The sequence below is a fragment of the Accipiter gentilis genome, chromosome 9 (assembly GCF_929443795.1).
Source record: "Accipiter gentilis chromosome 9, bAccGen1.1, whole genome shotgun sequence".
NCBI classification, from domain to species: domain Eukaryota; kingdom Metazoa; phylum Chordata; class Aves; order Accipitriformes; family Accipitridae; genus Astur; species Astur gentilis.
Window position 1 is genome coordinate 12,976,448 of NC_064888.1, and position 26,106 is coordinate 13,002,553.

The 26,106-nt window shown below is 40.7% G+C and overlaps 1 protein-coding gene and 1 long non-coding RNA gene across 3 annotated transcripts in view; both read right to left on the bottom strand.

The window, feature by feature from the left end:
- Positions 1 to 1,910: 1,910 nt before the first annotated feature.
- GHITM (growth hormone inducible transmembrane protein) lies at positions 1,911 to 13,707 on the bottom strand. Its single transcript, XM_049809709.1, has 9 exons — positions 13,602 to 13,707; positions 11,957 to 12,116; positions 10,219 to 10,318; positions 8,810 to 8,921; positions 7,335 to 7,476; positions 6,148 to 6,256; positions 4,758 to 4,946; positions 4,008 to 4,179; positions 1,911 to 3,153 (listed from the first exon to the last, which is right to left on the bottom strand). Exons 2-9 carry the CDS (start codon positions 12,083 to 12,085, stop codon positions 3,066 to 3,068), a joined length of 1,041 nt encoding a protein of 346 aa, XP_049665666.1. The 5' UTR covers positions 12,086 to 12,116; positions 13,602 to 13,707; the 3' UTR covers positions 1,911 to 3,065.
- Positions 13,708 to 15,941: 2,234 nt separating this feature from the next.
- Positions 15,942 to 26,106, bottom strand: part of LOC126042536 (uncharacterized) — an 81,675-nt gene continuing 71,510 nt past the window's right edge. Inside the window, exons 4-5 of one of the 2 annotated variants that reach the window (XR_007507212.1) lie at positions 19,096 to 19,221; positions 15,942 to 16,870 (exon numbers count right to left, since the gene is read on the bottom strand). This is a non-coding gene — a long non-coding RNA (uncharacterized LOC126042536). Of the gene's footprint in view, positions 16,871 to 18,316; positions 19,222 to 26,106 lie in introns of those variants that run through there. The other variant, XR_007507211.1, reaches the window with a different exon arrangement.

Consider the following 26,106-nt stretch of genomic DNA (forward strand, 5'->3'; position numbering starts at 1 on the left):
ACCTGGTGTTTAACCAGGGTCAACCCATCACAACTTGAAAGAAGAAACCATGAAAAATCTGATCTTGATTTTGTGACTGATTTCTCTCACTCCCTTTAAAAGTAGTTATCTAAAAATATCCAGCAAAATTCTGTCGTGTCTTTACTAAAAGTCAGTAAGGGAATTGAGTTATGTATAACCCTCTTCAACCTGACCCAATAATGAATCTAAAGAGGAAAAAAAGAGCCTCTTGTAACCAATCGTCAAAGACATGGTGAGCCCACTAAGGAGAGGGCAAAATACAGTCAGCAAAATAAATTAAAGTAACATTCCTTATTCGGGGGGGGGGGTGGGGGGGGAAAGCTTTACTCCTCAGCTAGTTTTGGATTTCTATGAGTTTATACCCTCCTAATAACAACCATTTTCCCTTCCTAGTTTACAGAAATGCATGAAACAGGGCATTAGGAATTAGAGGGTCTAACCACAGGGTTGATGAGCTTTTACAGATCTGAAATTTAGGATATAAAGCACCCAATTTCCTTCTGAAAGTATTCAGTGTTTAGGAGGACACAAACCAAAAATGTTCTTCCTCAGCTGTATTTGGTCTCAAAGCTGCTGAGCAAGACATACGTAATGGACCGTAGTACCTACTTAAAAGAATCTCTCAGGTTTTACAATTAGGCCTCTTCAATTGAGGAAATGAAACCCCAAAATAAATTACTTACAGTAACATCACCTTAATAAGTTCTATTGATAAATCTAAACAATTTTTTTAGTTCTAGAAAGTTTTCAAGTTGTCTGTTTACATTCCAAGAGTAGCCTGACAGTAAGCCAGCACAAGCTCTCAAGACAATGCTCTCCCTGAAAAAAAGGGGCACCTGCTCTTATGCCTATCAAACTACCACATTTTAGATTTTCAACCCTCCCCAAATTAGAGCCATCTTAATTAAGATAAATCTTAATGCTTCACTTAAGACTTCAAATGTAAAGAAACAACTCTTAATCTTGTTTTCCTTTTCTTGGAGACACACACTGGATAGCACTAACAGATTATTTTCCTACTGATACAATCTCATCCACAGGAGTCAACCCACATCTTTTCAGAAGACTGAGCACAAATGAATGCTCATGCCTCCTCAGGCATTATTTTGCCTTTTTTTTCTTAAAAGGTTATTAAAGCTTCCTGCAGCGTGTTGTGTTCTACACCTTACTGTTTCAAGCAATCCAGGATCCCTCTCTTGGTTCATAGCCAACCTCTAAAACTTTGTCCTCAGAATCTAGACAAAAAGAAAAGTTGGGCAAAATTCCTTTATTACAGGCACAAATACTAGAATTTTGTTGCAAGAGAGCTCCCTGTAGATTTCAGGATTTGAGGACAAGCACGCTGTTGTGTTCAGCTACAGCAGTATGCAGAAATTGATTAAGCATATGAAATTGCTTAGAAAGTTAAAACCCTCTAAACAGGCTACTTACACTTGACATGACCCAGAGACATCTTCCATCTACGTACTAGATCTTCCTTCAGCTGTAATAGTGCCAGAAACTGACTGTGCTGTATAATCATTAAGCACAAAGGAGTTGCAACAAGGCTCTTCACAATCCAGTTTCTTCCCTATGATTGAAGAGGCTAAAAATATCGCAGCATGACAGACATAAAAGCAGCACCGGCTGTAGTCAGTAGCCAACACGTTACCCTAACACAACCACTTGAAGCAAGTGTAGACAAGGATCTTCCATCTGGGAAACATCCCAAAAAAGATTATTTCCAGTTTCACTGGCTAGCATCTTTGCAGGTTTTTTTACAGAGGAATACACATTCTCTTACAAAGAAAACCGTAGCCAAAAAAATATTTGTAGTACTCTTCACCAAGTTATTAGTGCAGGGGTACTAAAATATTTCTGTTAACACAGGGAAAATGAGAGTAGCCAACTTGCGAGGCTAGAATTTTATTGTTCCATAAGTCAATACATAAACTTAGCATATTTACCAGAAATTGAAAGTTTGAGTTGTTGACATTAGCTCAAAACTTCCTTGTGCCCAAGGACTCACCTTTTATTCCAACATATAACAATAGAGTTTGGGAAGTACAAATTTCTTAATGTTAAATCAATTTCACTGATAGTGAACATTTCTTTTAGACCAAGCTAAAACATACCAATTTGGAAAACAATTAGAAACAGACTAAAGCATACAACAGTATGGTAAATTTATGATACTTAGGTTTACAGCAGACCATCCTCAATTCCTTCTTTCTGTGCCAACTGTACAAGCTTCTAAGAGGTGAGCACTAGCTCTTCTGAAGAAGAGAGCTTCATCTGCAATACTGAAACGTAGTCACTGGAAGACAGACACATGTCTATAGCTATTCAACAGTTTGATAGACCTAGTATCGAAAGAACCTAGCTATTACATCCAGTCAACATTGAAGCAAGGAGTTTTCATGTGCACTCCAGAAAGAGACTGAAGTTCATATGGGACAAATGCTGCATAGTTTCCTCATCTTGTCCCCTTTATACTTTTTGGTCACCTCACCTGTCAAATCCAATGCATTTCTGACAATTGCTTAAATCTTTCTGAAATTTCTGCCCAGATAGAAGTCATTACTGCATTTAGTGCCATATCCGACTTGTTCAGTTCTTCTTAATGTGTCACCAAAATATCATTTATGCAACCTTAACTGAAAACTGATGCATCTCAACAGCATTTCATGAAGTAGCTTGTGTCCCTATCTGCATATGGGATACCAGTTTAGAAATTACTTCCTTTACTATGAAGTAGCAGTAAAAAAAGAAAGAGCTGAAATGCTGTCAAACCCATTCAAAGGCAGATAGACTATTTTACCCATGTATTAAAAATAATTTACTTTCCTCAAATAATATACAATCAGAAGCAGTTCACACTATTTTAAACACAGAGCTGGAAAGCATTTGAAGAAAAACTATGAAATCTGAATCACATTGCACTGAAACAATATGCCGATATCCTTTAAACTTCTGATTTGCAGCACAACTTCTTGTAACCATGAATTTTTACTTCAAATGTGCACTAGTTAGACTGTCAGACAGCTGCAAACAGGAGTCTAGGTTTACTTTCTCCTGCCACCTCCACCACCTGCCAGCATAGTGGCCACCCGAATGAAGATGTTCAGTGTATCTGTGTAGATACCCATGCACCTAGGAAACAGGAAATCGAAGTTAGTACTGTTGAACAGAAAGAGTATTATTTGGTGTTTCACACTATTATGCTTCATTTTTAAAAGCCTACATGAAGCACTTGTAACAAAACCCAACTATGACCATCCTCAGTGCTTGGTATGTCAAAAACCCCCTGTATTTTTGTGACACCATCTCTGCCAGCAGGAACTATTTACAGAAGTCATAACAGACAGTATGCTGTTCTCATACAGTAGCCCTCTGCTTTTACGCTGTACTTTTATCTGTTTATCTCCAAGAATTTTAGAGGTGGTCAGTGTTATTCTATTTTAACTGTAAGAAACTAGAATCAAGAAGGTAAACAATTCACTTAAGATCACAGGCAACATTTACAAGCAAGTTACTTGTTAATCAGACTTGGTCTTTACTGAGAGTCAATTAATCCTTCTTTCCCTACCTATCACACTGTTGAAGCTTTTTTGTTTAGTGATAAAGACTAGTGAATATTAAGCAACTATGAAAGAGTTAACATTTTTTGTCTCAGCTGATATTGACAGGTATTTTCAATAAGCAGCTATAAATTCTCCCAGAAATGCTTTAGAAAACAAAAATACTTTTTAGAAAGTACTGCTGGAAGCATGTGACACCACAAGTGCAATCCTGTTTCTCTCATTTCAGGCAGATACTTTCAGTTTTAGCTCCACTAGCTATTTTCACATTGTATTTTTAAACCCTGTGATTCTTCACATTTAACAACAATACACTTTTGAACAGTAAACCAAAGGTCTGGCTGTTTTTAAAGCATACTTCAATATAGCTTGAAGTAAATTATTACACAGACACCGAGATCAGCTGTGTTAACACAGAATACTTACGCATTGATTGGATCATATTTTGTTACTCCATAATATGGAATAGTTTCTGCACGCTTGATAACATGCTGCGTATCATAGAGAAGGAACATGCCGAAGAGTACCAATCCACCATAAACGGCTACTGAATATAAGCCAGCACCAAAAGCAGAAGTAGGAGGCAAGAACATGGATCCTGGAGAGGAATGTACAATAGTGTTAAAGAAGGCTACTATGTGCATCTCCTACTCTGAATTGGGTCAAATTTCAGTTACTGTAGCACATGTTTTTCAGTGAGTATTCAATTCTCAGCTTGTAGTGCATTTTTGATACCAAGAGCTTTAATACACGAGCTGAAGATGTCACATATACAATCTGATCCAGTAGTTTTGAACACTCTAGGGAAATCATGTGTACTTTTCTCATGTGAAAGTACTTCTGTCCCTAGGACTACAACAATGCCTAGAAACATGTAAGGGAGAAGAACAAGTGGATCGAGAACTATGATAATGTTTATTGTCTTCCCTAGACACTAACTAAAAATACAAGCCACCACACTATTGGCCATTTGTCCAATTAACACTTGCCAGAACTGTAAATTCATGTTTGTTTTCACGAACAAGTTTAAGAGTATTTTCTGCTGTGCTAGAGTTGCAAGGGCTTTTTAAGGCAAATCTTAACTGGACAGATGAGCCTGCAATTAAATGCAAGCTGCATTTTAGCAGCTTAAGTTTATAACCTACTTTATCTGACAGTATTAAAACAGTACTTTACCAATTGAAGAGGCGAGAACAAAGCCTAAGCCTATTCCAAGTGGTCCTCCCATGTTCAGAAATTTTTCACTTGGAGCACACATAGCCACAGTCGAGAGCCCTCCAACGATTCCAGCAGTATACCAAGCAGCTCTGATCAGCAAAGGACCACCCAAGAAGGCTAGAGGAGCCACCACTGCACCCATGACACCTAGTCAAAGGAAAAAAAAAACACCACCTGTAAGATTTGGAACAGTTCTGGTAAAAACACCACCCGGCAAAACAAATTTTTTTTTTTTCCTCCAGTCAAATAACATGGCTCAAACTGATCTACTTATGTGACAAAATACCAATACACTTGATTGTGCACCTATCTAGAAGGGAGCTGTAGTGGTTTTATCCCAGCTGGCAACTAGCTACTATGATGAAAATTAACTCTATCCCAGCCAAAACCAGCACAGAGCACAATAAATTGGCAACCTTAAATTCCATGACCTACTTTATCTAGCTCTGGAGAGTACTTCAGGAAGCTGGTCTTTGGAAGACTAACAAAAGTCAACACATTGATCTGTTCAAAACAGAGCTGGTAAGAGATATTTAGCATGGACTAATCAACTACATAATAGCCATAGGAGCACTCAACAATGAAAAGCAGGACAGATTTTCTGCTACATAACTAGTTAGGCAAGTAAGTTAAACTTTTTGGTAGAGTTTCATTGGTATGAAACCTCTATTTAGCCCATTAATATCACATTAGGTTGTTTAACTTAATAACAATCGCTAAAATAACCACAATTTCTTCTTGGTGGAAATGTTAGCTTGAGAGGCAAATAAAACTTCCATGACTAACATCTACATGTTTTTCCTGAACCATAAATTGTTTCTGCCAAAACAGTTTTGAAAAGTCATAGCCATTGTTATTTGAAGTAGGTATGAGTGAGAAACCGATCTGTACCCACAGCTTACATACCTGATGGGAACATGTATTCAAGAAGCTGCAGTTTAATACTAAAATCTCATTTTTTCTAGTCAAGTTTTCAAATACTTTCCTACCCTGTACAACTGCGGAAGGGTTAATCATAGGCAATAGTGCTTATGCAAGATATAGTGGCAGAAAACAGTCACGAATCCAAAGCAGCTATGAAACCAATTAGTTTTATCCAATGTGGATATACATATCTCAAGTTTAACTTGAGCACGACTTTTAGAAGATTATGAGAAATATTAAGAGTTATGTTAAGAATACTTGAGAAATATTCCTGACATTCAGGAGTTCTCATTGGTCTCTGAAAAATACAAGCTCTCCTACAGGAGTATGTAAAAATTTACCTTAAAGTGAAAGTTTTGTTAAGGTAAGAATCTGGTCACGCCGAAGCACCGACATCTCTATAATGAACAATAAAACCACATACCTGAATGCATCATCCAAGCCAAATGTTTAGCTGCTGGACTATTTTCATAGGATATGGATCTGACCAACATGCCAGCACCAATCATAGCTGCAAAAGTTGCACCTATTGCCTGTAAAAACAGCATTACAGAGCTCAAGTTCGCATTAGGACATATGGTGTCTGTTCTAACCCCCTACTCTAAAAGTCAACAGTGCAATTCTGAAAAGAGCAACCTAATCCCTAACTGGAGCATTTGTCAATTTTACTCTTGTAAGGTTACAGTCAAATCTTTGCAGATCCTAGCTTGTAAACTGAGATCATTTTACTTTCACTCAGTCTTCCAGGAATCGAAGTTTAGCAGTAAGATGGCAACAATCTTTTAGCTGTGTAAGGCAAGAGAAGGAAAACACATGGTTCTGCCCCCTACTCTAATCCTCATTAAGGTACCTGAAATGTCAGCCTTACTTTTTTCCTGTACATTTCTCCACCCAAAGCCAATACTGGCTTTTGCTACCAATGTTTTTTAAAAATCTCATTGCCTCTTCTTACTGATGATTCCAAGCAGAATCACCCAGCAGCTAGCAAACTGGTCAGAAATGTACAACTCTGGTTTATCATCAAGGATGCATTATTAAATTAATCTCCCTAAAATTATGTAGGTGTTGGCATTTAACTATTATCATATTCCACTTAACATACTGAATATGTACTAAGCAGACACCTTTTGTTAGCAGTTTGCCTGGATGTTTTGTCTACCAATATCATTTCAGCCTTGGCAAACAGGAAACTGCTCTCAAAAGAGCTATACAGAAGAGCACAGGGAGGAGTAAGAACACATAGGGACCTCAGTTTCCATTTTTAGAAAGCATTAGAAATAGTGTCATTAGCCTCAGATGGCTATTTGTATGAGGTTCTTACTTGCATATAGCTGGTAAGGATAACATAGCATTTTTTTGCTCATGTAGTTTAACTTTGACAAACTACCAAAGAAGTATAGAACATACATGTCAGCATGTAATTAGAATCACCAAATCTTAAATCACAAAACATCATTAGGATACTTACGTAGTCTGTATGGATAAGGACAATACTGTAAGTGAAGTTTTGCCTTACTTTTCACCAAGTAGTCTACATTTCACATTTTTATATCAACCATCTCGTCTGGGGTCTTCTCAGTAAATGTTTTTATTTTTTTAACAGAAGCTTACCAGCCAGGAGCCTCTTGTCATAAGGCTCATGAGTGCCGGAGATCTGCTTACTGCTACAGCAGACAGTGCCGTCAAGCCAATGCTTCCCGCAAAGTACATGTAAGTAGAGTGAATTCTGTCTTTCACATATTGTGGCCAAATACTGAAAAATAAGCAGTCATACACAGCTGTGCAATTAGCAATATCAGAATGAAGACCAACTAAAAACACAATCAAGCTGTTAAATATATTAATAGCTATGGATATAAGGGAGGTTTCATAACAATGGTATGGTCTAGCAACTTCTGCCATGAGTTTACCTCACAACAGGGAGATGAACTTTCAAATCATGCTGGTCTAACATAATATAACCCTCTAGAAACACTGCAAATTAAAATAATGCCAATTATAGTTCAATTCTAAGAAGGAAGCATACATGGGAAACAGAATAATGAAGGCTTTTCAACTATGGAAAAAATAGAGAATGGTGCATATCTAACAAACTGGTTTAAGGAAAAATGTCTACAGAATGTGTACTGGGCAGTAAGTAGCCTGCTGAGCAGCTCACAAATTGCTGAGTCACAGTGCACATGACTACCTGACATCACAAGACATGAATGTCATTTTGAGAGCTCTAACAACAGCAACAGACCTGGATGTGAATGAGAGTTTCTGCAGTATGATTTGGTCATACTACGGACAGGAAGCTTTCCCAGCTAACCCCGAACTTAAACATAGTGCACACATTTTCTCCCACTTTACAATTTTGACCCATTACTTCAAGGCTCGTGGAGAAAAAAAATTAGATAGCTGTACCAATGAAAAGCTTCTCATAGATACAACTAGCAAGCATCCAATATGAATGTGGATTGTCATTTCCAAATATAAATGCAGAGTAAAGCAAAGCAAAACATCTCCAGCACTCATTTCTTCTCCCAAGCCCATGCTTATCACTAACCACCTTTTAAGTCTAAGTAACTATATGGTTCTGCCATCACAGCCAGGTTCTTGTTGGCCAAAAAGCAATACATCAAACTTTTAAGCAAAACATTTATTGGAGCAGAACTTATACCCAGATAAGTAGCATGTTCAAAGCAGATTCTCTTTCCAACACGCTGTGTTAAAGTTTAATGAACAGTCTCACAGGAATACCAGGCAAAGTACCCTTAACAATACATTTTACAGAAGACTATGCTTCATAAATTATCTGTGCCACACCTTGTAAGACATATTTATATACTCTTCACAAAAGAATTTCAAATTTTCAAAACCAAGGAACTCACTTAAGTCAATATCCATTTAAGCTAGGATAATTTAAATTTTGCTTTCAGTTATACACTTTAACATCCTGCACTGAGGCAAGAGCTTTCTGTTCAAAGCTTAAAAACCCCACAACTGCGTGTACACTGGGCGATACCCGCTAAAGAAGAGTTGGTAAGAGGAGGGAGATTCGCTTAATATACTCTTTACTTAAAACAGTAAGCTATCTTACTTACACAGCTCTTTCAATAGCTCCAATCTCACTGGACATGCCCATTCCATAGTAACAGAGGGCCCCCAGGCCAACAGCAGCCCCTCCAGCAACAATAAATTTCCCCAGGCGATCAGCTATATAAAGAAAAACAAACAACAGAACAATCCACACTCTCATGAATGCTTTTCTTGGAGAGTTAATAACATCCTCACACGAGTGTTGTTTTATTTGCACTAGCTGATCCATACTAGGCTTCTCTCTTAAAGCTCCACTTAACTTCGAGTCACTGCATTACCAGTTCTCAATAAGCTACATGTGAAAAACTCTAGATTCAGCCTACCAACACAATATAGCTTCATAAAACAGAGTAAGAAATAAGAGACCAGCTAGTAACATGCCACATTTACTGACCTTCATTACAGTGACAGTAATCCCAACACAAAACTAGTTAACAGGTTCTCCAACAGAAGAGTTTACCTGTCAGCTGGTTTAGTGTACCATTTCACCATCCAACCTGCTATAAACCAGGAGAAAAACTAGCCACTGTGTCCTTTTGTCTCATTCATGTGCCCTTAATGCTTGCTCCTTCAAGAGCTCTTTGGTAGCAATTAGATCCAAATCAGTTCAAAAAGGCATTTCCAAAGCTCATGGGCAACAACATATGATTTACTATGTGTCTAGTGTCTGATTTTTAGACATACTGCCTGTGTGCTACATATCAGATTACTGCTACAAATATAAGTATCAATCATAAAATATTGTTATAACTGAAGTAAGAGCAACTGAGATCAAATACCTTCAGTTATATAAGTCTCTTTAAGGCTATACTTTTTCCTAATGTGTTATAGCCAAGACACTATCTAGCCAATCTACATATATTCCATCTGTCAATTCAATGCTATTATAGCACATTTACAAGTCTGTTCTACTGAACACTGCTATCTAAAAAATCCCTTTGTAATCCACTGAAATGACGAGCCACACTAGATGTACTAGCAGGCACAGTAAGCGAATGCCTTACCTAACTGTAGCACCAGAAACTTATTTTTGCAAACTGTACATGCTGTAGAAAAATCCTTCCTTTAAACAGTAAGCAAAGTAGATATAGCAATGCAAGTGTTAGTATATTTTTTAATATCTACAACCAAGTCTCCATTAAGAGACAACCATTTTTGACTCAATAGTTCTCAACAGCAGCTTGAAGTAGAGATGAGAGATTTCTCTATACTGTAACATATTTGCAGCTTTAAACTTTACAAGGAAAGACAAGCACGGAAACTGTCTCCAGTTGTTTGAAGGAGATCACTAAGCAAACTTGCACATGAAACAACATTCTCAGTCTCTTTAATAGTTTGAAGGAAACCGATTCATTCAAGGAAGTCTTAAGTCAAGCTTCAAAGATTCTCACTATTTAAAGCAGAGCTACTCTACCTTTCAGTGCCGTTTCTGCAGATGGCTCAAATGCGGCTTCTTTAATTTCCTGGCCAATTTTTCCACGCCTTACACCTGTTCTTACTCTGGTGGCATAACACTGTTAGATTCAGAAATAACATAAAGATTCAATGAAATAAAATAGAAGACATTTCTCAACAATTTACTTGCTACACATAAAATTGCTACATAGTCTCTTATTTATCTGTGCTCACCTCCCAAACACATGAAGCAGTTGTGCTTAAGGAAAACAACTGAACATTAAAGTTTAGAAAGTTTTGTGAGCAACATCCACATGTTCTAGAAGTATAGAACCAATTCAGTGAATTTCAGAAGCTGAAGTTTTCAGTGTGCATTTCTTCTACTCTAGTCCCACTGTACTAAACAAGGCCGTAAGACTTTTTGTTTTTAAATGTAAAAACACTCTTTATTTTGTAAAAAAATTATTTTGCTTTCTATGTAAAAATACTCTTTCTATGTAAAAATACTCTTTATGTAAACACTTCTATGTAAAAAAATATTCTTGCACAATACTTATACTCTACAGACACTAAGTTTGGAAAAGCAGCACAAGTTCTTTGCTTTCAACTCTAGACTTGATTTATGATTTAGAGAACAAACCTTGAATGAAGGCCTATAAACTTAAGATTTTTAAGGCTGTCAGCTCTAAATAAATATAGCATGCTGCTCAAAGTCTTAGTAAGCTGCAAGAGCAACACAGAATAAACTTGTATATAAGTTCAGAAACAACTTTTGAAGTTTCCTTACCATTTTTTCCAGGAATTTCTAAATTATTATACAGGCACCTGAGCAACCAAGGGCTCACTCAAAGCTGTTTGTTTAACACTAAAAGCTGAAATCTACAAGCACTGCTATCATCAGCCATTAGAGCAATAAAATTCAGGAAGTTTACCATAGTGCTTCAGTTTTGTTGTGTTTTGAATCTAACAAAATCTAGGCCCAACACTGTAATTATGTAGGTCTCCTCACAGATATAAAACCACCAACCCCCCCCAAACAAACCACACAAAACAAGAAAACACACACACACGAAAAAACCCCAACACACCTACAAAGTTAGGATGCTTAAAACAGTTTTCTATGCTTAAGAGGAAAACACAAAGGAGGTGAAGAATTTGCCATTGGCACTTTCACCAAGATGATGACAAAAGAGCAACGCCTCCTAACAGTTATGAGTTACCTGGGCAGAAAGCAAAAATAAAACATCTTCTCTCAATGAAGAATAAACAGTGTCTTAGAATAATGACAGTTCAGTTTTTATGCTTGCTAGTAAGACCCATGATAACCTGGGCTACAGCTCTAAACATATATTGGGACTAAAGCCTTTGAAAATAAAATTTTTAGCTTAATATTATATTTAAGACTCAAACTCGGAAACAGGGAGCTAGGAGGAGGTCAGACAAGAATTTCTGCTCCTCCCACCTTACATAGTAAGGCTTATCCATCACCAGCTCCCTCCTTTAAGTTCTTTTTTCCAGTAATTTCAATGAGAAAATAGTAATTGGAACAGAAGATATTATTTCAATTGCCCTTAAAAAACCCTGTTTTTTGGTCGAGTAACACTCTTTGTTCAGTAAATTAGAGCAGGTACCTCAAACAAGCAGAAGGCTCGCGATAATTCAAAACAGATACTCCGTGCAAAGCGATTCTTTTGGCAAAACACTCAACCCTTAAAAAATATCAGCAGTCAGAACCATTAGAAAGAGAATTATCTTACCTGATTAGGCTGCCACAGCCTGTATGCTTTTATATTGGAGTTCCTCACAGCTGGGGAAGCCTGAGTAATGGTGGGGCGGATAGCCTGGCATGATAATGCCCGCAGGCATACTAGCCTTGCGGCCAGCATGGTTGCTTAGACAGTTTAATACACTGTGTTCCTGCAAGTGCACGAGAAAATATGCTTTACTGTTTTGTTAGGTGGTTTTCAGACAACAAGGTACCCTTACTACTTACTCTCAATTATACTACAACCTGTAATAGAAATGGTGTTATCACTAGAGTACTGTAGTAAGAGCCAGAACCTTCTTGAATACACAGTTTAACTCTGTTCTATTTATATTTGTCTCCCACCTCCATCAGAGACTTCCCTCTCCCAACTTACCGGAAAACAGGACATACCACTTTTCATGCATAAAAATTACATCAAGACCCTTCATGTACTCAGGTTTGAGGTGCTCTAGCAACTAACTTTCATTTTGAGACATAACACTGCACAAGTACTCTACCTGGCAAATAGGTGTTCAAAAAGATGCTCCAAATTTCCATAAACGTCAGCTAAGTATAAAGCCAAATGAGTAAATAACATAACGTACATGGTAAAAAAAGTTTTAGAGACGTTTTAAGCTATCCTTTGAAGAATTAATTAGCTTTATAGACATAGCGTTCAGTCAAGGTCACAGCCCAGAACACAAGTTCGGGTCATCTTGTGCAGCTTTGACCAGAGAACAATGATGCCATTCACGGGCAAATCGGCAGCATAAGCAGGCACAAGCCTGTGTATTCCATAGGTAGTATTAAAACCGCTAGCTTACTTCCACAAATAGCGCACGTGTTACACATAAAAAACCCCAAGTCCTTGTAGTTACACATACTTTAATTATGACTATATTCAACCTCTGATATCACAAGACACCCCAACTATCAATATGTTTTTTCAAACAACTGTTCATAGCTTACAGGCACAGTGTCTAATAAAATTTAAGAGCATTTTAAATAAAGGTAACTTTAAACATGCGTGAGAAACGAGCACCCAGAGCACCAGACAGCTAGCATTAACCACAAGGAGGTGAAAGTGAGAAAATAATCCTGCTGCTAGAAAAAAATCACTTTGCTGTGAAGCTCAATTATTAAATCTCTCTTTTTTTTAAGTGGAAGTACTTTCAGAGACACATCCTGTTTCCGCCACTAAACCCCACTCTTCCACTGGGATGACACAATTTGCAGGAATTTACAGCGAGTTTAAGGCGTTTTGTTTCCAAACTGGTATTTGAAGCAAGACAACTTCAAGCGACAGACTAAGAAGAAGGATGAGCACCAGCAGAGCGTTAAAAAGAAAACAAGCCACCATTAACATTCCAGCATATTAACTGGCAAACCCAGCAGCACGGAAACACTGCGAAGTCCCTGCTGCACGGAAGCACGAGAAAACCCATTCCAGCCCAGGCAGGGCGGCGGGGGGCCCTGTGGGGGCAGGGAGGCGCCCAGCTCCGGCCTGGCCTGGCCTGGGCCGGGCCGGGCCGCGCCGCGGGCCCTCGCTCGCTTTCGGCCCGGGCCCTGTCGCCGGTCGGAACCCGAGCCCGGACCCTGCCGCCGGTCGGCGTCCCCCCGGGCCCAGCACGGCGCCCCGCGGCCGCCCCGCTCACCTGCCTGGCCTCCTGCTGCCCGCCCGGCCCCGCTCCAGCGCTGTACGCGCAGCTAGGGAACGACGCCGCAGGAGCAGAAGTGACGTCAGGCCGCTCCCGGTGACTGGCTCGCTCACCCCACGTGACTCCGGGGCACGCCAGCGCCATTGGCTCGAGGAGGCCGGGTGAAGCGACGCTCCGCGCTCCCCGCGATGGGCGCGGGAGCCATCTTTAGTAAGGGCAGGGAAGCTTCTGGAAGCCCGCTCAGGCCGGGCTCTGCCTTACGCGGGTCTACTCAGGCGCTGCCGGCGGCGCAGCTGCCGCTCCCGCCGGGAGGCGGAGGTGAGCCGCCCTCCTCGCCGCAGGGCGGACGGCGCTGCCCAGCAGCCATTTCACCCGCCGCCGCGCAGCCCCCGCGGCGCCATTTCGAGCGAGGGGGCCGGCCGGGTCGCACGGCCCGGGCCCCTGCGGGGCGGCGGGGGCCACCCCCCGCGGGGCGACCTGCAGCCGGCCGGCCCGGCCTCTGCGGATGACCGTCGCCAAGTCGCAGCTCCCCTGGCGATTTTAACCGCCGTGCACCCAGGTAGGGAGCCAGGTGCCCGGTCCTGGACCGCCCCTGCCGGTCAGGGAGCGCTGCCTCGCCTGCCCGGAGGCGGCGTGGCCGGCCCGGGCCGCGGGGCCTGCGTGCCTCCCTCCCGGCCTGCGAGGCGGCTGCTCCTGCTTGCCAGCAGGTGGCACGAGCTGTGTGAAAATGCCCGAGCGCGGCCTCCCGAAGTTAACTTCGCCTCCGTGGAGTATAACAATCCATCTTGTTCTCTGCGCTCTCCCCCTCCATTTTGTCAGCCGCTCCGATTGCTGACGCAGGGTTTAAAATGGCAGGGAGGAGAGGTTTGGCAGCCCGCACCCAAGGCTGCGGTGGCCGCAGCGACAGCGGCTCGACTGCGGTGGTCGAAGGTGTGCCAGACTGCTGACAGCGTCTGTGGCCTGCGTCTCCGTGCCTCGGCCCTGCTTGTGGCCTTTTTGTCACCCTTGCCGTTTACCGCACGTGAATTTAAGCCTTGCCCTTCTCGGGGTGTCAGAAAGTTCAAGACCCTTCCCTTTGTGGCAGAGCAGTCTAGTCTGAACTGGGAGGTATATCTCCCCCATTGTTAACTTCTCCTTGGGGTTATACCTCTCTTCCATGTGGATATTACCTCCTTTAAGGCAGGTACTGATGTGCCAGAAAAGCACAAAACACAGTATTGTGTACATAAGTGACAGGAATGGATTCTTCCAGTCCTAATCCTAGCCTTGCCCTGAGAAGGCACTCCAGCCCTTCCAGGGGCTAAACAGTCCCCTTTTGGCTAAACTAATTGTTGGCAGCTTCTTTCCAGCCTCACTCCAAGTGGAGCTCTGAGCTTTTTTCCAAGTTTAACCCTAACCCTAAACCGAGCCCTAGGAAAGACACAGCAGCACTTCCCGGGACTATCAGTTCCTCAGGGGGATGTCCTTTTTGCAGCCCGTTTGTTTCCTTTGGCAGCTCAACTCCAACTGGAACTCGGGCTTTTCCTTTCCACCAGCCCTAACCCTAAGCCTAGGCTGAGCCAAAGGATCGTGACATGGCTTAGTCCAGAGCCTTAATATTACTCGGAGAAGAATTCTTTTGGTGGCCTATTTCTTCTTTGCCAGCCCCATCCCAGCTGCACATCAGGCTTTCTTGTTCTCTCCGTGCTAGGGCTAATCCTAACGCTAGGTTTGAGCTGTGAGCCAGGCACTGCTGAGAAACGCAGTATTCTTCAGAGGAGAACTCTTTTGGCAGCCCTGTGTTTGCTTTGGCAGCCCCTTTCCAGCCCCACTCTAGCTACAGCTCTGTAGTTTCTTTCAGCCTTAACGCTACGTATGGGCATGGCTCTTCACAGCCAACTAACACAGACTGAGAGCCTTGAGCAGGATCAAAGACAAATATAACAACAACAACAAAAAAGGTGTTGAATATAGAATGAAGTACAGAAATAGAATGAGAGTTACAGATATACTTTTGAGGACTGTGAGATTAGCCTTTCTATATCTTGGAGCCTCCTTGTTTCAACTGTAAGAAAGGAAATATAGTGAACTGCTAGTTCGCAAAATGAAAGTCAGATAAGAGAGATCAGGTGTAGGAGAGGTCTGAAAGTGCGCCAGCACATAGGATCTTGAAGAATTTGAATTAGAAGAATGAAGCAGAAGAACGCATGACAGAAGGGTGGAAATTCCATCAGAGGGGGCCAAATCTAATGGGATTCAAGGTCTGATTCTTACTTACTCTGGCACTTGTTTCCTTTCCTTTGGAGTAAATGGAAATCCAGAGCTTTGAAGTCTATTGCCCTGAGGTCTCCTACAACGGAAGAAAAAAATGCCAGTTTCAGGCCACAAATATGTTGTTTATTTAGAGACTTCTAGTGTTTATTTCAGAGTTTGTAACACTCTATAATTGTTAGGTACTAAAGAATTCATTATAATAATATTTAAATTTATAATTCAGTTATTAACAGTCATAATTTATGCAAGGAATCAAACTTATCTCTTTTTACTACAGCATGTAATCATGTAAAAAAATCTCCTGGGACTTTCAAGTGAGATCCTCAATCCAGCTCTGTCCCAAATTGTTTCTTAAATAGATAGTTTTGCCAGAAGCAACCCAAATCCACACAGCGCCCACACTGAAGCAAATTCAGCTGTTGAGGCTTTTTCACAGAAACTTGCCTGCTAGCAGATACTCCCTTTCTGCTAGATGGTCAACACATGTAAATGCTCTAGCTAGTGAAATTGGTGCATGAGTGGGAAAACAGTGGCCTCTTATGTAAGCAAGTCCCAAAGCATCTGAGAGTTTTGAGGTAAAACCAGCAGGTTGGATCCTCTCTGTTGGCACCGCTGTAACATGACTGTTTCTTTCAGACAGGAAGGCGATAGCTTCAGTCACTGTGCCACCTGGTATTACTGCAGAGCTTCAAAGCAGCTGGCTGTGCTTTTGCAATAGTTCAAGCTCATGCTGACAAAAGCATGGATAACAGCATGGTTGCGAGGCTCATTGGTGAGATGGCAGCCAAATGCACACATAAAAATTTGCTTTTTAACTCTGATGTGCTCTTCCTTCATGGGATTGTGTTCAAATGCACTGTGCATCCAACACCTGGATCTGGGTCCAGTGCTGTTTAGCATCTTCGTTCATGACCTGGATGATGGGACAGAGAGGCCCCTCAGGTTTGCAAAATTGGGAGGGGGTGGGTGATACACCAGATGGTTGTGCTGCCACACAGAGGGACGTCGATTGGCTGAAGAATTGAGCAAACAGGAATGTCATGTAATTCAACAAAAGGGAGTGCAAAGCCCTGCACCTGGGGAGGAACAACCCCATCCACCAGCACAGGCTGGGGCCACCCAGCTGCAAAGTGGATTGGCAGAAAAGGCCCTGGGCATCCTGGTGAACACAAGTTGAACGTGAACCTCAAATGTGCCCTTGCGGCCAGCAGTATCACAGGTTGCGTTAGGCAGAGCATTGCTACTAAGTCAAGGGAGGTGATCCTTTCCCTCTGCTCGGCGCTGGTGAGGCCACACCTGGAGTACTGAGTCCAGTACTCTCCAGTACAAGAATGATACAGGCATACTGGAGAGAGTCCAGCAAACGGTCACAGAGGTGATTAAGAGACTGGAGCATCTTTCACATGAGGACAGGCTGAGACAGAGGTGGGACTGTTCAATTTGGAGAAGAGAGGGTTTAGGGGATCTTATCGATGTGTATGAATACCTGAAGATGGGGAGTAAAGGAGAAGGAACCAGACTTTTCTCGGTGATTTCCAGTGAAAGGACAAGAGGCAATGGACGCAAATTGAAGTATGAGACGTTTTGTTTAAACATAAGAACAGTGGAACAGGTTGCTCCAAGCATTGTGGAGTCTCCATCTGTGGAGATTTTCAAAAGCTTGACTGGACACAGTCCTGAGCCACCTGCTTACGGAGGGGGTGTCCTGGTTTCAGCTGGGATAGAGCTAACTGTCTTCCTAGTAGCTGGTACAGTGCTATGTTTTGAGTTCAGCATGCGAAGAATGTTGATAACACCGATGTTTTCAGTTGTTTCTCAGTAGTGTTTAGACTATAGTGAAGGATTTTTCAGCTTCTCATGGCCAGCCAGGGCACAAGAAGTTGGCACAGGACACAACCAAGGCACCTGACCCAAACTGGCCAATGGGTTTTATTTCTCCAACTCCCCCTCTCCTCCCCCTGCCCTCACAGTCCCGCTCCTCTGCGAGGAGGCTGTAACCGCTCGGCTTTCTCTACCAGTTTCTCTGCTATCATCCGCGCTTTTCTCGTCGTGAGAGCAGGCTGTGGCAAGGATCTCTATCTAGAGCGCACTTTGCTGTCTGGAGTTGTCTCTCTTTTTCCATACCATGGGACGTCCCATCTAGTTTAGGAACTGGAAATTGGGGGGGGGGGGGGCAGGGAATCGCTGCTCGGGGACTGGCGGGCTGTCGGTCGGCGGGTGGTGAGCTATTGCCCTGTGCATCATTTGTACATTCCAATCCTTTTATTACTACTGTTGTCATTTTATTAGTGTTATCATTATCATTATAGTTTCTTCTGTTCTATTAAACCGTTCTTATCTCAACCCAGGAGTTTTACTTTTTTTTTCCCGATTTCCTCCCCCATCCCACTGGATGGGGGAAGTGAGTGAGCGGCTGCGTGGTACTTAGTTGCTGGCTGGGGTTAAACCACGACAGGGGGATTGGCCTAGATGATCTCCAGAGGTCCCTGCCAACCTCAGCTGTTCTATGAGTCTGTGAAGTAATAACGTAACGATTCCTGAAGGATCTGAAGCACTTTTGGTTTTTCAGGACTGATACGCACCAATAAGAGGTGTTTGGAAAACAGTAAACATTTTATCCAGGTGGTATGTAAAAAAAGATGGTATTTCCAAGGAAACAAAAATAATAAAAAAGAAGAAACACAAAGATAATGTTTTTTGAAAATAGGTGAACAATCCCTCAGAAATCAAAAGTGTAAACCGGAAAACTTGTACTGACATCATCTTTTCCTACAATTTTGATTTCAATAGGCCATGTTTTCACCTATAACATGTTTTGCATTTGCTGGAAATCTTACAGTTCTCTAGGCAGGATCAAGTATAGTTTAATATTAAAGGGTTAATGTCTAATTAGAAATTTTGCACTATCGGAAAACAGCACTGTGAAGCAACTTGAGTATCCCGAAGGGATATGTGAAGTTGGCATGGCAGACAGTGGGGCAGGCTCCAAGCCCTGCCTCTCTGCCAGGTAGGAGCCCAGTGAGGGAGCAGCCCTTGGCCAGCTTTCCAGCTAGTTCCCAGGAGTGAAAATTCCCATAAACGGCTGCTGCCAGGGCATAAAGGATGGTGGTCTCTGGCTGCCGTGCCCAAGGAGGAAAGCTGATCTGACTGCCTGACTCCCAGAGAGACTACCCCAAGCTCCCCTCAAGTCTCATATGAGAAACGTCATGTATTTTCAAACAATAAAGTCTGTTCTTACAGATAAATGGTTTCTTAAGGGATTTTGTTGTCTTGCCATGAAAGTGAGGATCACGAGCAATGCAGTCATTTTCCAGGAGATACCACGTGACATATTTTCAGCCGTGTGTTCTGCCTTGCCAGCCACCTGAAATGGGACAGTAAAAAACTCTTTATGTTTAGCCCAGTGCAATCTTGGAAAGCCGCATGAGCCACAACAAGCCCATTATTGTGTTAATAAATAGGGTGAGTGTCAATTTTGAAGCTTAAGCTTTTAACTCTGCAGCACTGGCGTCCTGCTACAGAAAAAGACATCTCTGTCAGTTGTTCACATGGCTGTGTTCATCGGCAGAAAATAAATAAATTTGTGGTTAGCACAATTTCTCCTTAGGGTAAACTTTGCTATTGAAGTTTTTCAAATTAGAGCTGAAGAAAAATATTTTGAAGGTTTTCTGGCTGTGCTGACTCTCTAGCACTCCAGATATCTCTCCCAGCAGATTACAGGGGACTTTTGGACTGTTCCTGCTATTCATGTGACGAACGCATACTCATTAAGCATCATGTTCTTATTTTAGATTAGCTATCATAAAACAGTGCAGTGTGGAGGGAATTTGGGGAGACAGTACTCATGTGTTTCTCAAAGCCTGGCAAGAAAAAAATGCCATTAAACAGCATATTACTTTACCATGGATGAATAAAGTATTTGGATATAGCTCCTTCCATGCAGGAATCTGAGCGGCAAGAGCAGGCTGGGATGTGCCAAAAATGAAGCAGTGTCAATATTTTCTACAGCTGTGAGAATTTTTGGGGTCTTGATTTATTTGGCCAGATGTCAAAACATTTCAGACAGTTGCATCATTACAGTGGTACTGAACTGCACTGACACTGAGATTAGTGTCTTCACTCATTCCTGTTACAAAGTTTGCACCTCATTAGTTTTAAGAAGCATTGTACTGAAATGTGGACTGCAGCTTGTGTATTTTCAGGACTTGCATGTATATTTACATTAAGCAAAAGTAACTTCAATGTAGTAATACTGTATCTGGAATTGGAGAAAAAGCTTGTGTGTGTTTGTGAGGAAATTCCCTACGCGCTGTCATAACAAGCATCATCTATAAGGAATCTCACGTTTTATATATATTGCTAAAATAAAATGAATGCATTGTGGCAGGCACTTCTGGTGTAAAGTAATGTCTTCTGGATTGTTTAAGATATGGCTGGATTTTTGTGTGTGTAAAAAATGGTGTTTTGAGAACAGCGAAAATAGTCAGCCTACTATAGTTACTGTAGAGATTTTTAAAATGAATTTATATATACATTGTATAAAAAAATGATTTAAGAATAGAAAACAAACAATATATCTGTTTGCAACCTCTGAAACAGCCTGGGAAACAAAACAATACATCTCAAAGAACAAAAATAGCAGCTTTGTTTTAAACGTGTATTTTCATACTGCTAGAGGTGCTCTGCCTGTCGTCAGTACTTTTCGTGAAAAACAATGCTGTGAGTACACATACAAGTTTGCTCTGCGAGTACTCTGCAAACTTCAGACTTGCTGAGAAAAAAGTCTTCCCGGTAGAATTTATGGAAACGTGCATGTCATAGAGTTTTATGGGGGGAACAGGTTCTTGTTGGGTTTTTTTTCAGTCAATACTGTGTTTTCCTTCTTGGGCGTACTGAAGAAAGGAGTGTTGTATCAAGCTATAGAGATAAAGAAGCTTTTGCTTTTCAAAGCCCTAAGGGGGGAAAAAAACACCCTCTAAATGGCCAGATGGTCTACTGAGAAATTCCTGCATCCATTTTTTTGATCATTCAGTTTAGGCTCTATTTTGTAGAAATGACTTTTGTATTTTATATTATCTGAGAGGAAACATCACCCAGAATGTATTCAACTTTTATTGTAGGTTGGGTTCCCTACGGCCATACCAATAATCCTGATGAACTCCCGTCTCTAATATGCATCTGTTTGCTTAGAGAAGAGGCACAGCTACCTTCGCTACAGCATTCTTAGCAGTACCCCCTTGTTTGACCTTGCACAGCCGTTTCCTCTTTCTTACTCTGGGTCTTTCCCTGGTCACTGCAAGTGCCCAGGCCTTTTCTCGCTGCTCCTGACATTCACCCAGGCTTCCCCCTTGGTCACAGTTGTAACACTTTTCGGTCTGCTTCCAAGCCTGCTGTGTTGTATCCTTGCTTTCTCCCTGACCTTCATCCGTCCCTTCCCCCTTCTCTTCCCTCTCCTATACCAGCTGCGCAATGTAATCAACTCTTGGTTAAGGGCAGTTGCAATCCCTCCCTTTATTTTCTTAACAAAAAGTCCTCTTACTTTTTTCAGACATTAAACAGGGATTTTGATACTAAAGAGCATTTTCTTTCAAGACATATCGTGGGATTCATTCTGCTCTAGACAGGCTGTAGCCATTTAAACAAATCTTTTTGCCCTGCCAAATGTTAATGCTAAACTTTATCAACTACTAAAATAAACTTCAAAAATCAGAAGTTTGATATCAAGTCTTATATTTTCTGTTAATTATGTATTTTACATGTCATTTGGAAAATGAGTGCTAAAGCATTCATTTCTATTCCTAAATTTAACCAAGGTTAAAATACATGAAGGTATATAGATTCGGATGTCAAATTCCCAGCTCGGTAAATTGCTTAAGCTTGTAAGTAATGATGATACTACTTGGAACAGTGCTCAAATGTATTTAACTGAACGCACATGCTCAGAACCGTTGCGTTAGTTACTCAGGAATAGTGCTTTTGTTACTCAAGTGCTCAGAGATACATGAAGATGAGTTCTTTGGTGAACACGGACCTGACATTGTGTGGTTATAAATGAATACATAAGGTAGAACATTTTGTTCGCTGAAGATTCTATTTGAATAAATTGTACATAAAAGGGTATTTCTTTTTCCTGATCAATGTTTTAGGGTCTATAGCATGAATTACTATTTACATCGGATGATTAAAAAAAAAAAAGCTAAAACAGTTTAGAAGTATTTTTCGATTAAAGGGTGAAATCTACATTTACAGCATGAGACCTCTCAACCTTCAAGAAATTGCTATTCATTTTGTTTAAATACAACAAATACTCATTTTCCTAAATGTCTGTGAACTCTACTGCAGCAAAAAATGACCTGGGGCTTTTTCTAAAATTGCTGTTTATGCTCTCTAATTACTCTTAACATGCTGGGCACTGTTTTTCTGCAGCATCTTGGAAAAAAAAAACCAACCTCTTTGAAATTCAGTAAGCTTTGATTTAAAGTGATTGGTTTCCACCTGGATGGAGTGAAATTTTCTTCTTGGGAAGTTTATTAGTACATTAAAAGATGCAAATTAATTCATAATTCTTTCAGCTCATTCTCTTGGGAACAATTACACAAGGAAATTATTAATGTACAAGAAAACAACAGTTAAAAATCTCAGAGGGCACAGGGGTGTGGAATATATGAAAACATTTAGACCTAGCTAATAGCAGAACTCAGTTATAATAATAACAGTTCATAAACCACTTTTAATTTTTCTTTATTTGTAAACTGATAGCAGCCACATGGTGCAAACAAGGAATCAAAGATCCTGGCAAAATGAGTTTACAGTTAAAGGCCCTTTTCTCAACAAAGTGCTGCAGAAACACATTATGAAGGGTTGAACACATGCTACCAGGGCTTCTAGGATCACAGCCAAATGTAAGGCTTCAATCAGTTCACCAGTTTCAGTGTCTCTGATGTATACCATTCCTTGATGATTGCATACAAGACTATCACTTCAATGTAAGCCTCTGCAGTCTGATAAGCAAGCCCAATATTTTCATCTGGAGAATGAAAACCCCTCAGGATCCAGTTAATATTTGATGAAAAAACAACAAACAGATTTGCTTTTTGGGCTTTTTTGAGGCACTTACTTTTTTCTCCTTTTAGTTAAGGTGTTAAACAAGTCAGCCACTTTCCATTTTTCTTTTCATAATTTATCCGGCTTTTAATGTTACATATCTGATGAAAATTTCAAATATTTTTACAATCAGAGTCATAACACAGGCTATCACCAGGATACCTGTAACTACTCTTGGCTCTTTAGCTCTTACCTCTTTTAGCTAGTTTGTTCTCTGCTGGTTTACAAAATCCCCATGAACTGGGAGGAAAGAAGATGCCAAGAAATCAGAAGAACATTTCTGAGTGAGAATACTGACAAGGGGCCATTATGGTTAAACAGTTTTCAAATGCAAATTTAACTATGAAAACGCAAGCACAAGTTCTTTTTGCTGAGTACAGGAGAATAACCGTTATTTTTCATGTCGCATTTATTTTTGCCTTTAAAAAAAAAGCCTGAACCAACACTATAGAAAATTTCAGAGGAAGGCTACGCTATATGAAGAGGTCTGTGATATGCTGTGGGCAATAAGAGGGTGAGGCCAGATCAGGCTTTTTATAACAACAATTTTCATTCTGTAAGACTACTTCAGGCTGTTAAATGTGAAACAAGCTGATGGCATCAATTTGATTCTGAAGAGTTATATGCTTACATGAGAAAGCTCTGATTTAACTTAACTTGGAATGGCATTTCTCCAACTTTAAGGACAAAATGGACAGAGATATTCCATGTCACCATTGTAATGATTTCTTGTAAGGCTAGCACCAAGGTTCAATAGCTGAGATGCCTCAGCTGTTGCCTCTGTGATATGCCTCTTTGGCAGCAAACCAACAATGTCAGCCTAGCATAAATGTAAGTGCCGGATCCATTTTTTTTCCTTTGAAGTGCACAATCTTAAAGGATCACGGTAAAGCCCTGGAGAAGACAATATTTGAGTTAAATATCATCATTGTTCTTGAGAAATTACTTTAGCAGCTATTCTAATTAATCATGGTCATTCCCTATCTATATAGACAGCAGATGGAGAAAAGAAGTGTCATGTAAGGACAGTCTTTCAGAAGGAGTTTCTCTCCTTTAGATGCAAGCATAGAGGCCTGGGTTAATATAAGAACTCAGGCTGCAGATAAAAAAGGTGAGAGCTCCTCTAAATACCAGGTTTGGTTACTGTATTTCTGGGATTTAGCCCTTCGCATTGTAGTCATTCAGAAACCAGCTGCTGATTACTACCAAAGCAAAATCTGTGATATAAATGTGTGAAATTATGAAACACTGAAAGAAATCACTTTGAAAATGCAGCGATGCTTCATTGATCCAGCAAATTCACTTAGGCCGCTGAAGTGTTCCTATCCCCATTATCAAAGCATTGCTCATATACCAGAGGTGGCCAGGTGAGACATACCTCAGGTGGTGCAGTTTCCTTCCCAGTAGCCAGAAAGCAAATGAACTGCAATTTTGAATCTCAGCATGAAAAATAATCTTCTTTTCTTTGAAATGGATACTGTTTCACCTGTGATCATAAATGAGAATGAATGGTGAGCAAGTGCCATAAAACTAAACTTTGGTTTAGTTTTAAAGATATTTATGGGAAGTCTCACTTATTGCTAAATGATGGAGAACAGTTATAATCTGTTATAGTTAATTTACTACTACGTAAGTAAAAATGTGCTAAGAGCAGCACACTTGTTAAATTAAAGCTCACTTAATGATTACACAGCACTTGGGAATAGCATCCAGTTAAAAGAGTAAGCAGCAAATGGATGTTTTCTTTAGAATCATTCATTTTGGGAAAATAAGACGACTGAAGGCCTTTACATTTTTGCTGATTATAAAAAGAAACAAAATATCAGAAAGTAGATTAGGAGGGATTTCTTCTCATGGTGAATATTGGAGTACTTACTACAGCTGATAGGACTTTCCTGAGAAGGCTACTGGCTCTAATTCTCCACCCCATTACAGCAGGTTGAGCTGAAGTCAGTACTGTTATCTTGCTGTATCACTCTCACAACAGACTGAAAAAAACCAGATAAAATACTGGTCTGGATACTACCTAGTATCTAGCTTCTTTGTTGCTTTTTTTTTTTTGTCACCACAGTATCTGAAAATGTGATGTAGTAAATCAATAGTAATAGCAAAATCCCAAGCCTCAGATAACAGCTAGTGTTTTCCTCTTTATGGGAGTGAGGATTTTAGATGAATCAGGGTTATTTTTTGAGTAGGGAGTAACGTTGGTAATCCTGGGGTAGTGAGGAGAATGGTGAGGATAAGCAAATAGTGAAGACATGGTACTGTAACACCCTTTCTGATGGAAAGGTGTTCTCCAAGGGTTAGGCTTTGGCATGTTTCATCAAGAAGCTGGGAGGTGATCTGTCTGATCTCTTCTGAAAGGTGGTCAATAGAAAACACTTCTTGCCTTCATTCTCGTGCTTCAACCTGGGGTTTTCACTTTTGTTCAGATATTTCAGACCCAAACATACTAAGAAAAAAGGATATTGAGGCTAGAGCTCTAATTTAAGAGTTAAAAATTTCAAAGTATTTCTGTGGCATAGTTAGATATATTGGAAAAAATCTTTTAGTTTTGAGATGAATCACAAAATTAATTGCTAAAGTTACATTTAAACCCAACCCAATCATTAATAAGTATGAAAATAGCTGTACCCTCATTTCTCTTCTTTTCCATGATGTAGCTGTTTGATAAAATGTGGCATTTTCGCATTCATTAAGTACTTTTGTGAAAGAACTTGATTAAAAAAAAACCCAACAACTTAAATGTGAAAAATCCTCTACAGCAATCCCAATATACCAATTTTAGATCATTTTTTGTCACCATCTTTCCATATAGGAGCTTTATAAAAGTATTGCTTCAGTAGTTCAGGGGCCATGTTGCGGCCACCCTGCATACCAGCATGAATGGATAGCAATGGTTCAAAGCTTGGTCCCTTCTGGATGTCTTTGATAGAACCTGCTGTACAACAGCTTTGTGCTAAAACAATGGCAAGGATCATTTGGGGCTAGCAACCTTTCATGTGCTAATGCAGGATGAAAAAGGCTGATAGCTGCGGAGCTTACCACATCCTCTTAAGGCATGGCAGAATAGCTCCATAGTAGAGGCACCGTGGAGGACTGGGATGGGTCCCCACTGTGGATGACAAGCCAGCTAAGTAATCCC

What these genes read in the sequence shown, in the direction of transcription:
- GHITM (XM_049809709.1), bottom strand. Translation starts at nt 12,085, where the DNA reads ATGCTGGCCGCAAGGCTAGTATGCCTGCGGGCATTATCATGCCAGGCT. An exon ending in GGCTGTGGCAGCCTAATCAG is followed by an intron (nt 10,319 to 11,956) that starts GTAAGATAATTC and finishes TGAATCTAACAG; the next exon opens with TGTTATGCCACCAGAGTAAG. An exon ending in TGTTCTCGCCTCTTCAATTG is followed by an intron (nt 4,180 to 4,757) that starts GTAAAGTACTGT and finishes ATTCCTCTCCAG; the next exon opens with GATCCATGTTCTTGCCTCCT.